This window comes from Apteryx rowi, unplaced genomic scaffold (genome assembly GCF_003343035.1).
Source record: "Apteryx rowi isolate R43461 unplaced genomic scaffold, aptRow1 scaffold_183, whole genome shotgun sequence".
Classification (NCBI taxonomy): Eukaryota; Metazoa; Chordata; class Aves; order Apterygiformes; family Apterygidae; genus Apteryx; species Apteryx rowi.
The window spans coordinates 426,298-439,339 of record NW_020448119.1 but is presented as its reverse complement, the minus strand read 5'-3'; the positions used below and the strand labels follow the sequence as shown (position 1 = coordinate 439,339).

The window sequence follows — 13,042 nt, the reverse complement described above, 5'->3', positions numbered from 1 at the left end:
TAGAACAGGACCATATACCCCCTCCTCCTGTCAACAGATGCATTGAGCTAGATGCTAATTATATCACAGTCATGGCTACAGTATAACCACAGACACCTATATGACAATTACTGCATTTGGCTTACTGTTTTTCCTGGTAGTATTGAAGAGCGAATGGCTACTCTCCAGCAAAGATGGAAACGGCTGGTACAAAGCAATGCACAGAGAAAACAGAGGTTGTTGGATTCCCTACAGCTACAGGTAAAAGGACTGATTCTGCAGATTTGGTCAGACATGTATGAAGTAATTTTACCCTTTGTCTTAACATGGGATGAATCTCAAACTGCTGAGCATTCCCAACGCAGCTCACTTTATCTTTGCATATGAAGCAGAGAATTTCACTTTCCAGGGAGGAGGTGATGCACTCATGATAAATCTTACAAAGCTATAACCATAGCAAAATACCAAAACAAAAATGGAAATATTCAGTGAAAAATATCAACTGAGTATTTTATCTACTGGATAAGTTCATTTTGCTTATTGCTTAATGTTGTTCTAGTCCTTAATTATTTGGCACAATTAATGTTTCACTGTAGATTAATGCAATTGGGAAGAATATGTGAAGAAAGTGGTACTCCATAAGCATCAATGGATAGTCTCTCATTCACATTCTGGATTTGGAGTGGAAGGTTTTCTTCTGAGAGATGAGGCCAGGTTATGCTACTGTAATGTTAACTGTTGATGCTGTCTTGTGCTTAATGCAATCAGTCATATTGTGTTATAACTGGAACAGCATCAGTTAAAATACGATCAGCTTTTTCTTTTTTGCATCTTAGTTTCATCTTTATCAGATTGCAATTATTACTATGATTATTGTTTTTATTTACCATACATGCAAGGAAAGATTTTGCCTTGGGGATTTGATTTTCCAAGATGCTTTATCCTGGCTTTCTGTTGTATATGCAAACTTTGCAAGTTCCCTCTGCATCCCATAGACTCCATTCATTATACTTACTCAGAGTGTTCATGAAGAATTGAAGAAACATTAGCTATGATTCTTATTTTGGCCATAAGGTCCTCTACAGGAAAATAGCCACCAAAAGTGTATAATATATAATTGGGATGGAATATTACCTTATACTAACTGTATGTGATACTTACACTAACTGTACTTTCCATGTAGTTTGTTTGTCTGTTTTGGCACAGAATTTATCTTTCAGTACTGAAATACAAAGTTATACTGGAGGGCTGGGCCACATATAATTAAAATATTCTATCAAAAATGCAGACATGCATTGACAATTAAAGGCAGCAGATGGGTAAATACGGTAAAAAGAGACTAAAATATTACTCTGGGGGCTCAAGAACTTGTCACTGGTACAAGATCATAACTCATGAATTAAGAGTGTTGATTATGTAGAGCAACTTTCATATGAAAATGTATCACATTTCCTAACCCTTAGAAAAAAGTAAGAGCTTTATCCTTATGGCAAGGATGCACTGCAAACCCCCACAAAATCAGAAGTTAAACCTATCTAATCCTGTTTGTTTCTGTAAGGAGTTTAATCATGATGCTTCTGAGCTTTTGATATGGATGGAAGAGAAGTACAAGATTGCATCAGATGAATCCTATCGTGATCCAACAAATGTTCTGCGCAAACTGAAGTGGCATGAGGCTGCTGAGAAGGAAATGATGGCTAATGAGGAACACTTTGCAACACTGATGAAGGTGAAGGCGGTTTTGGAGCTAAGTCTTCCATCTTGTCCCAAGCTCTATAGCCATTGATCTGCTCAAAGCAATGATGTGCTGTGTCTCTCCAGAAAGGAAGTCAACTGATTCAAGATGACCATTATGCTGCAGTTTCTATCCGGAATAAGATGTCAGAGCTACAGAAGAAGTGGGAGAAATTGTATGGCAAGATGATAGAGCGAGGCGACAAGCTGAGACAAGCTGGGCAGCAAGAACAGCTCATGGAACTGCTCCAGGTCAGGAGGTGGTGGGATGCATAGGGGAGGGATAGCCTAGGAACCTGGTTTATCTATTGATATGGAGTGCTCCTCACAAAAAAAGAGCAGATGCAGGGATTATCATCCAAGTAAAAGTATACTTTAAGGTGTCCTAACATCAGACAGATCATTGGACTTTGTCAACACTTTCAGGAGAGAAAACTCAATATAAAACTGACCAAGATCACTCTAAAGCTTTGAACAGGATAATAGTGCTAGCGCAGCACCAAGACACAAAGCTGTTGAGCTCAGGCTCAGCACTGCACCTGTGTGGCCCTCTTGACAATGCAAGAAACCAAGCAAAACTCTCTGCATGGTTCAGCACTGTGCTGTTTGCTTGGAGTCAGTTTGGGGATTGCAGACACAGCACTGCATTAAGTCTGTTGTCATCCAGGGAAATTGAATGAGAGGAACATTATGCTATGAAGCTGTTCCCAGATACAAGCATTTGATGGAACTGCCATTGTGTTTTAGCTACAATTTTGAGTCTTTGAACATTGTTTCATATTATGCCACCTAAGATAGCTCAAAAGGATGGATTTGGAACAGTGTTCTTGAGTGGCTCAGGAAGAGGAGCACTCAGGAGACTGTCATGGGAGGGATCGAGTGAAAGAAAATGATGTTGCAAGGTCAATACAAGTGTGCTGTGACCTTCTCCTGGTAGGATGCTAAAAAGAAGATAGAGAAAATTGAGAAGGTTCTTCAGGAGTCAGAAACAGGCCATGATTTGCGCTCCAGCCATGATCTTCTCAAGCAGCACAGGCAACTGGAAAACGAGACACGTGAACTGGCAGAGAAAATGAACTCTATTGTGTCTCATGCAAGGAAAATGGCCACCAATCACTTTGACTCCCAGAGGATTCTGGATGAAACACAGAAATATCTGAAAAGGTGAGGTGCCATTCTCTTTTTGTCTTCATCCCTGTGACAAGTTCATAAGTCAGAAGCATTTTTCTTCTGCCTTCTAGAAAACGTCTTTCTGTTGATTAGGTTTAACCCATATTCAAGAATTGTTTCTCCTCCCAGTTCTACCACAATTGTGCTTTGGTTTGCACCTACACAGCTGTCTGCTGACCCACCTCAGCCTTTATTATTGGACCTTGCTTCTTGCCTGTCATGCTCCTTCTGCTCTAGTCCTGTGCATACCCATAGGTCATGCAGCTGCTTGCTATGTGATGTAGTTATCCAGTGTTCAACAGTGACTAGCTTCATTAAAAAATCTCAGGACAAGCCCAGGACTTCAAAAGTGTAAATTGTTTTCTCTGTTTGCTTAGTGTTATCATATAAGCCTACATCAAAAAGTGGGCTGCAATTCTCTTCCCAACAGCACTGCTTAACTGGCTGTAAACTGAGGTATAGGTAGTGTGTTAACTATATTTCCCTTTAGGTGTAGTTTTACTAAATGGAAGATGAAGGTGCTGTTAACTGTCCACTAGCAATATCTGTTGCAGCAGGCATGCTCCATGCAAGGCTGTATTTAGTGCAAAGCCCTGTCATCAGCATTGCAGCAGTGCACAGTCCTGCTCCCATTTCCTCTGCCTGCTTTCCTCTTAAACATGATACATCTCCTATGTCAAATCCTTTTCATGCTTGCCAGAAGTAGCCTTATTGAGAAGGGATTCTTGTGTGTGCAGACAGCAGTAGCCATTGAAATTTAATTCCAGAGAGGTTCCCAGTGTTTTCTTATCTGCACGGTGGGATCACAGCCTAATTCCTTTGGAATTAAGGAATCAGAATAAAGCTTTGTTTTAACATATATCTTAATGGATGACCCTCAGATTTGAGTCTTTGCAAGCACCTCTTGATGGGAGGCGTAAGTTACTGGAAGCTGCAGTGGATCTCTATGAGTTCTATCACTACCATGACATGGAGCTGAACTGGATTAATGAACGACTGCCTATTGCCCATTCCACCAACTGTGGGAAATCCTTGGATGTGGCTCAAAGCCTGCTGCAAAAACACAAGGTAACTCCTTTAATCAGGTGTGTTATAGCATGATGGCACACTGCACTTCATCTCAACCTGCAAACCAGCAGCTGCAGAGTTCTCCTTTGCCTCTAGGGAGGGTGTTGCAATCAAAACCCAGTGCTAGACTCTCATTGAGGCATAATCCCAGCACTACCTCAGTTAAAATGTTTGCAGCAGACTGAGACAARTCTGCAATGTGGTGGTGATTTTCAGAGCAAACATGGAATTCCTGTAGGAAATGCAAAATTTATCATGTTTTACAGTATTCATATTCTGAGAAAGTTTGTAGCTCTTCCCATCAAAAATACATTAAAAAAAACCTCACATGAAATATAAAGATTTTTTTGTGTGTGTGGTGGTCTGGGTAGAATATTTTGGCCGTTACATGCTCATCCTATTTTAGTTCTATACTTACTGCTCTCATGATGCAGCCAATGTCATCCTGAGCTATGTGCATGGAGCTAGGACAGCATAGAACTGCCATTTAATATTTATTTTAGTTCCACAATTGTTTCTAAAATGTTTTGAACAAGCCACAGTCAATATATGCATAAAGACAGATTAACACTGATTTCTGGAGCGTCTGATTCTTTGTAGCAGCTCCTCACAGACAGAGAGGCAGCTCAGAGCTGCCATGCACCATTGGCAACACTGAATTTTATAGCAGCTGGATCGCAAGTTCCATGGGAAGGAGCATAGGACCAGTGGAGGCTTTATGGAGCAAGAGTTAGGAGTCTAGTAACAGTCATGGTGGCATGGTACTGTTAACAGTGTCTCTCTTCCCGTGATCCACCATCCCAATCATCTTCTGCGATATTTCCTTTTCCCACCAGCAGCCCAACACTCTTTTCTGAATCCCCCAGCTCTGCCTCCCATCCCTTGTTTGCCTGCTCCATCTCCTGAACCTCCATGGCTGCTGAGCAGGGGTCTGGGCAGGAGCACAGGAAGAGGAAGGGGTAGAACTGGGCCAGAGCACTGGGCCAGGGACTTTGGTGAGGAGAGCTGAGGGTGGAGGGAAGATGAGGGGAGCTGTTACCATACAGACTCTATCTGCTTCCTCAGTGGAAGTACCAACAGCAGAGCATTACACAAGTGGAGCTGGGACAGGCAGCCCAGGTGGCAGCTGTTGCAGAAACAGGTAGTCATTGTATCCACTGGCATAGACAACTTCTGCAGTCTGCCCACCATCAGCAGCTGCCAGTTTTGCTTATGCCTAGAAGAGCACATAGAAATTTCTTTGTCCTCACACACCCTTCCTTTTGTTCTCATCTTCCTCCTTTCTCATTTCCAGGAATTGCAGGCAGAAGTGAATGCCCACAAACAGCAAGTCCAACGGGTCCTGGATAAAGGAAGGGCGATGGTTGTGGGCCAGCACCCCTCAGCTCAGAAAATAAATGAGAAATGCCAGGAGCTTGTGACTGCCTGGCAGGGTCTGGAGAAGGCCTGTGAGGAAAGGATGAAGCAGCTGCAGCACTCAGTTGGCTTCCAGGAGGTAAAAATTTCAGCCAAGTGCTTACATAGTAGCTTCTTCAGACAAGAGGACCAAAGTTTTAAAGTAAATAACAAAACAGCTTTAATCTCTTCCTCTGCTGAGACTGGAATTCACTTCAGCTGCTTGATGCCAAACTTGTGGAAGTGGAGGGTTGGTCTGCACAGCTGAATGCAGCCCCCAGCTCGTTCTCTAGAGGTGTGACTTGGATGCTGTACCCATTCCTTGATGTCTGGGTGTAGGACACATTTCTCTGAGTAGTACCTCTTTTCTCAGTAGCCCTACACAAGCTCAAGCTTTAACTTAAGTAGTACAGTGGGTCCTGAAATGACCCTTCACACTGGAGTATTATGACAAGTAAGTAAGAAATGAAGTGATCTCTTGTGCCCTCCAATCCCTGTCTATTCTGGGCAACAATACCTTAAAATGATACTCAGAAACTGATAAAGCTATCAGTTAAACTAATGGATAAAGCCATCTCAGAACAAGATAGGAGTTTTGGCCCTACTATTTCAACAGGATACTGGACCATAAGTTTAGCCTGCTTTAAAGAAAATTGCATGCAAATATTTAGCTAGCTAATCCAAATTTTCTGTCATCAGTGGGTCATTATCAATGCAGTTACCCAGCTGACACATGCAGTTTTGTAGACATAAGCAGCAGCTGCACAGAGTTAACATCCATACCTAAACTATGTTCTCTGGAGAATTTGGTCATCTCTGGCTCTTATGTTTTCCATCTGTAAAAACAGCAGTCCACACTGCAGGCTTTATGAAACCTGATTTTCATAGGTGACTTGAACTTCTCAGAAAGGGCAAAGAGAAATAACACACTGATACTATATGGTTAGCACCTACCCCTAGTGAATGACATAAAGAAAGAGTCAAGTAAGGATACTGATGTGAAGAAAGAAAAATGAGACTACTAGAAATTTATTTCTGGAGCTTTGATGCCTAGAGAAGGCCTTMATTATCCTACACTAAAGTCTTCCATCTGTAGCCTTCTTCACCTGCAGATGATTTGACAGAGCAACAGTATGCCTAAAATCCTCATAATAGTTTCCAGCTTATAAACAGGTTCTATAGCTTAATTTGCCATTCAGAAGGCCATTTTTCAGAGAGTTAAAAGCTAACTAATTCTTCCCTGAATTCACTGCTTAACAGGAGTGACAGTTATGTTGTACCAAGACTCCTATAACTTAGTCTGGTTATGTGGAATGGTGGTTCTTGGGATTAAGTATTCTTCATTTGTTATTCTATATGACCTCAGTAAGTCTTACAGTGTGGCCTCCAGTTAGAAATTATCAAATCAAGAAAATGACATAGATATTATGGAAATTGAGGGAGAAACTAATTTGCCTTATCTTTAACTGATAGTTTTTAATGAACACCTCAGACCTTGAGGCTTGGATAGCAGAAAAACGTCCACTTGTGACAAGCAAGGAGTATGGTAAGGATGAAGATGGAACGCTGAAACTCCTCCAAAAACATAAGGTATTTCAAAACATAAAGTATTTCAAAAGTTTTTTAATAATTCTTGAAGAATTTAATATGGAATGTTCGGAGTTGGCATCCATGGATGAGTTAAAGAACTGAGTTCCTGTGTTGCTTTGGGAAAGAATTGCCACTCTCAGATTTGTATTCATGGACCCATTGATAAATCAGTGGTTCAAGAAAGCTTGGATCTTCTCAGTCTGTGTGTCATGCTCTGGAATAGCAGTGCCTCAGAGCTCCATAGCGATAATATACTCACGCTATGGGGTGCAAGAAACAGACTATGTCAAATAAGACCACTCAACTCCAGCAGACTAGGGAGTGGTGTTGACTAGCTACTAAATCCATATCCTAAAGACTTTCTTGAGTGAAAACACATGTTTGTGAGGTAGAATTTTGAAATTGTAAAGATAGGGTGAAAATGCAGAGATCTTCTGTTCATTGTGGGGCTGCTTTTATCCCTTCAGGAAAGCTTAAAGCTCAGTGAATGTGTGGCAGGGCTTCCGTCTCTCCAGTGGAAGCTGGGCCTTCAGTTTGATGCTGTTTACACATACCACCGAACCTTGAAGAGATTGTTTTTCAGATTTGTAGGTAGAAAAAAAATTTCCTCTCTCCTGCATTCAAAAATTGTTCCACTCCTCTTTCTTTCTAGTTCATCTATCTGAAAATCAGTGTCAAAGGAGATAAAGGGATCTCTACTTAAATTCTATACACTGGCAGGATCTACAGATCTGTCTGCCTTTGTGAAATTTTCTGTTTCATCGGTACTTAAGTGTCCAGTAATCTGCAAAATATTTCACATTGACATATGTCTATATCTGTATGAACACATAGAAAAGATAAAATCAGCTTACTGATATAGTTAGATAAAATGTGGTTTGGGGAAAAAGGAGAATGGTGAATTTTCTCATCATATTTTTCTGAAGACAAAAATGACTGTGACCTGATATCTGCTTTTCAGTCACAACAGAGGCATGCAGACACTGTAATTTTGTCCTAGAGTTGAAGACAGAGTATTAGTTCAGTAATACCATTCTCTGTCTGAAAATGTACCAAGTTTTTCTAATTATTTTATTAGTTTGTTTGAATTTAGATAAAATTCCCCCCCCCCAAAAAAATAGAGAATTATATAAAAATGACCAAGTCTGGGAAACTAACATGATTCCAAAAAGTTTTTCTCCTCTTTTACTGGCTCAATGATCATGCCAGAGGTTGGTACAAAAGTTCAAACAGTGCAGATCTTGGACAAGTGGGTCTTATTCCCTCTTTTCCATTTGTCTTGTCTCTGCCAGGCACTGGAGCATGAGATTGCTGTTTACCAGGCTTTGATGAAAGAACTGAGTGAAAGTGCCCAAACTCTTCCTCTTGTGGGCTTCATTCAGTGTGTCGATGTTGATGGCCCAAAGGACCAAGTTCACTCAAGACTCCAGGAGCTGCAGGAACTAGCAGCAGCAAGGTATGAACTAGAAAAATATATATCTCGACTGACTCTCATATACATCGCACCTTGGATCCTAGGTTTGATTCAAAGCCCACTGAAGTCAATAAAGAATGTCTCCAGTTACCTCACTAGGATTTGGATCATATTCATTTTCTCTTCTTTTTTTAAATTGTACTTAGGAAATTGCTTGTCTTTGTGTTTGAATCCTACACACTACTGAGCTTGTTACTACTGATAAGCAAGAACTYTACATTTTGTTCAGGTAGTCCCACTTCATATTAAGGATTTGAAAGACCCAGAATTTCCTCTTTTCCGTTCCTCATCCTCCTGTGAAGTGACCTGAGATGCTGGATTCTGACTAGCCTTCCTGGTATTTGGAATCTGTCATCAAAAGGAAAGAAATTGTTTTTGAAAGGCTTCCTTAGCATTGCTTGTAAATGTCTTGATTCATTACATAGCAGAAGAGCAATAATGACAGTTATGCTTATGTTTATGCCTAGTGGCTGTGTTAGTATAGGAAGGTTTTTATCCTTAAATGAGTCATTTACATTCTATTTTACTTCCATTGTGTTATTATTACAGTAAGATATTTACAACAAGACAGTTTGTTTGTACTCAAATTTTTTAARCACTTCTAGTTTGTTGTCAGGAAGGAACACATATTACTTGAACAATTTAGCTTTTTGCACCACAAAAATTTCATTTAGAAAAGGGGTGGGGATTAATAACTGGAATAACAAATAAATGAGTCTGAAAACTGGAATATTTAAGCCCACAGGAAATGCTGATTTTTTACCTTTTGCTTTTATTTTGGTTTACAATTAAAAAGGTAAAAGCATGAAAAAAATCTTGGGAATGAAGGGTTCAGAGAAAGAAATAAATATTCAATCTATAAATATCAAAACACTTGAGTATGTTGAACACAGGAATGTTTTGTGTTGTTTCATGCTTAATGTTAACCTGGGTCTCGTGGTGCTTTATTGGTGCTCTGGTTTGTACCTCCTATCTGCATTCTCCTTGGTGGTCTGGATTCTCTGAGCAGGTTACATCCCTTGCAATAAACATTTGTGATTCAAACAGACGGAAGCCTGATTCATCTTTTCTGGAACGTTTGCACAGTAACTAAGCAGTGTTAACAGATGGACAATTGGTATTTTGTTTACTGTGCAAGGCCTGTAATGTGCCTGGCTGTATTACAAGATACTCTAGACAATCAGAGATGTGCAACAGGTTGCAGCAATTTTGCTGGATAAGCAGTATGAGCAGAATTACATACAATGGTTTCCATCACACTTGCCTTGCTGGTGTACCATCCTCAGTTATAAAGTTTTCCTTCTCACTTTCATTAGCACTACAATTATCTTTAGAAATGAAAATGACTGGGAAAAAATTGAAGGGGATTTTCTTAACAAAACAGAGAGAGTTCAGCTAGGCGCTGTGCTGTGCTGGGAAACTCAGCCAGCTAAGCCTGACCTGACCGGCTGCAATTGTCCTACAGACATCTTTTGCAGTCTGGAGAACTAAAGTGAGACCTTTCATTAAAGAGAATGGCTCTTGGTAGGGAGAGGTTTGAGGGTTCAGTAGGAAGAAAATTACTCATTGTCCTCCTCTTTAATTCCCTTAGTCTCATTGCATTGTCTTGTTTCCTTTTCCCAACAGAGGGAAGAAGCTGGATGAGACTCTTATCTTGCATGAATTCCTGCGGGAATATGAAGATCTGCAGGACTGGATCACTCAACAGAAACAAGTGGCCAGCTCTGAAGACTATGGAAATGACTACAAGCATGTCTTGGTGAGTTTTTTGAACAACAGATCGAAAATCAACTGAACTGTGTGGAGTGGGACTGTTAAAAGGTTATAGCATTGTCCTTGAAAACTTAGAAAGCAGCATAGGAAATAAGAAACTGGGAGGGGGGGAAGAGAAAAGGGGGAAGAGTGGGTGAAAAGGATTGACTGGTAATGATAGGCAGGCAATGTTGCCTAACTCTTGCATCCTGTTACCATGAGGGACATGGCGAGAAAGAGGGCTGGGCTGCACAAAACAACTGCATACTAAAATGTCTACATCTTCAGAGATTCAGAGTTCAACCACATTCTATTTTTAATAACCAGATATTTAAATGTCGTGTCCACTAAGGAGTTTTTATCATTGCTAATGTGATAAAATTGTGTGTGCAATCTTAAATACTAATGTATGGGCAGCTACAGTTATACTTCTCAAAATCCTCATTTTTATCATTTATTTCAAAATATCTTTTGTCCTAAATCTTGGAATTGGACTACAGCATTCACTTATAGTACTGAACACATATTTGCTTTCATGATGTAAGCACATATCATTTAATAATTGAAATTCATTGTACATTGAAAAAATGCGCTTGTTTCTATGCCCCATAACATGATCCTGCCTCCTGTCTGCCTCACAGACCTCATGCTTTTGCTACCAATCTGTAGATCGTCATGGTCGTTGGAGGTAAAATCTAGTCATTGACATCCTCTTCTGCAGTTTCTTCATCTCCAAATATGGTCAGCCTATTACCTTTCTTTGGGCTCTGTTCTCACAGCTGAGCAGGTATGTTTGGGAAAAACAGCACTCAAAATGACTTCTTGTTGTTGTTTTTCCTTCACAAGCAACTTTGTGCCAAATATGACACATTCCGACGCCAGTTGGAAGCAGCGGGGAAGAGAGTTGTGGCTTGCCAGCAGCTAGCAGAAAGCTTGCTGAATTGTGGCCATTCTGAGTCCAGGGAAATCCGGCAGAAGCAAAAAGAGCTACGGTAGGAGACTTGTGCTAGTTCTATAATACTTTCTCCTTTCAGTTCCCTTGCAAAGAGGAGGAAGTGAGAAAAAAATAGAAAAGGGTAAGGCAGTTACTCCCAATTCTCTAATTGCAAAGTGTGTGGTTTGTTCACTGACACAGAACTGCTCCATGCTTTCTTTAAAAATAGACTACTATAATGCAGACTATCTGCTTGCTGATTTGGCTTCTTGCAAATTGCATCAGAGACGCTTTGCAAGCAAGGGGTCAATGAACCTCCTTTGCCCTTTGAAACAAGATCACCTAACTGAAGGGCTGGGAGTTTAGTTGCACCTTTATTGCTTCTACTTCTCAAGTTTGAATCCCATGACTGCTCTATGGAGCCATTAAGATCATCTTTGCTTCTCATATTGTCTGGCAGTGGTCCAAACTGGCCCCAAAGAGAAGGATGAGGAAATAGTAGGGTCTGGCCCAGTCCTCATCTCAGTCCTCTACAAAAAATCTCTCTGCTCCTAGTGCCACATCTCAAGAAGCCAGAGACCAGCAGCAGCAGAGGAGGAGAAGGCCTGCTGCTGCCTTTGGCAAATCCCCAAATCCCGTGGTGTCAGGTGTACTGCTGGGCAGGTGCAGCATTTGCTGACTGTCTTGACTCTGGCAGTGGAACTCAACAGAAGGTCTGGCTTGGTCATCTGTTTGGTGTTTGGATTGGTGTGGAAGTTTTAGGGAGGCAGCCTCATGCAGGAGAGGAATTGTTATCCCCCTCTTAGAGCACATATATGTGCTTCATCCAGGAGTCCATCTACCTCGCTATCTTCCTCCCCTTCTCCCATGTAGTTGTATCAGGTTGTAGCATGTGAATCCTGAAGGGCATGTTGGAGAGGGGCATCTTTACATAGGGGCATCCATGTAAGTACCTGGAGCAGAGAGGAGGACATGGACAGAATAAGGCGAGGGACATGTTCTGCCCCTCAGAGAATTGCTTTGACAGAACTTAATGGCAGGACTGAAAAAACAAAATAAGAGGAGGTCTTGTTTTTAAGCTTTCTTCAGACTGTTAATCTCACTTACTCCTATTTTGCATGTTTACACGCTTCCTCTCCCCATCCTCTTTTGTAGGAACTYCTGGGAGGAGCTATTGGAAATTACCAGATTACAAGGTGAGCAACTAAGAGATGCTGAAACGATTCACAAGTGTTACCAAGACCTGACAGATGCTCTGGCCCATATTGAGGTAAAAAAACATGGGGAAAACCTACAATAGTGAGAACTTTCCTTTCAACTTAATTTGTAGAGTATTCTTATCATTTTCAGCATGCCTACTGCTGGCTTTTATGTATTCTCAGTAAGAAACTGCATCTTACACAAGGTTCTCAAAATTTCCTGGGTCATCCTTAGGTGCCTGGCTTGACAGTTCATGAGACCACTGGTGAAACTAAGTCCAGTTAGAGTTGCTTATTTGTGGGAGAAGCTGAGTGACCAGGCCTTGAACTAAATTGTCTCACAGTGTAATACATATAGTAATGTTGTTTCCAGTCATCAAGTCAGATTAAAAAACTGTTCACTGACTCATTGTGCTCCTTCCTTTACACCGTTGGCCTCTATGCACTGAAGAAAGAACTCTCTTGAAAAAAGCATTTGTTTGGATTACAGTGACCAGTAGCCTAGGAGGATGTCAGGCAATCATGTGACCTGATATCGGAAGTGGGGCCAAAAATGACTCCTTTTCCTCTGTTCTGGTGCCCARTATTGGCAATAACTTCAAACAGTCACAGAAGGACAGGAGGAGAAGTCTCAGTGAAAATCTTCAGGCTTTCATTTTATCTGCGCATCCCAAAGAATTTAATGAGAAACCATATCCTTGCTATACTGGAAGGTGGGATCACTCTAATGGAGATGTGTATAGGAGG

The 13,042-nt window shown here is 40.9% G+C and overlaps 1 protein-coding gene across 1 annotated transcript in view; it reads left to right on the top strand.

The window, feature by feature from the left end:
• Positions 1 to 13,042, top strand: part of SPTBN5 (spectrin beta, non-erythrocytic 5) — a 100,344-nt gene that overhangs the window by 24,952 nt on the left and 62,350 nt on the right. Inside the window, 11 exon segments of the mRNA XM_026061676.1 lie at positions 141 to 240; positions 1,538 to 1,708; positions 1,801 to 1,965; positions 2,651 to 2,877; positions 3,765 to 3,951; positions 5,246 to 5,446; positions 6,820 to 6,936; positions 8,229 to 8,392; positions 10,037 to 10,169; positions 11,009 to 11,154; positions 12,252 to 12,366. Of these exon segments, the coding sequence (XP_025917461.1) occupies positions 141 to 240; positions 1,538 to 1,708; positions 1,801 to 1,965; positions 2,651 to 2,877; positions 3,765 to 3,951; positions 5,246 to 5,446; positions 6,820 to 6,936; positions 8,229 to 8,392; positions 10,037 to 10,169; positions 11,009 to 11,154; positions 12,252 to 12,366 (1,726 nt within the window).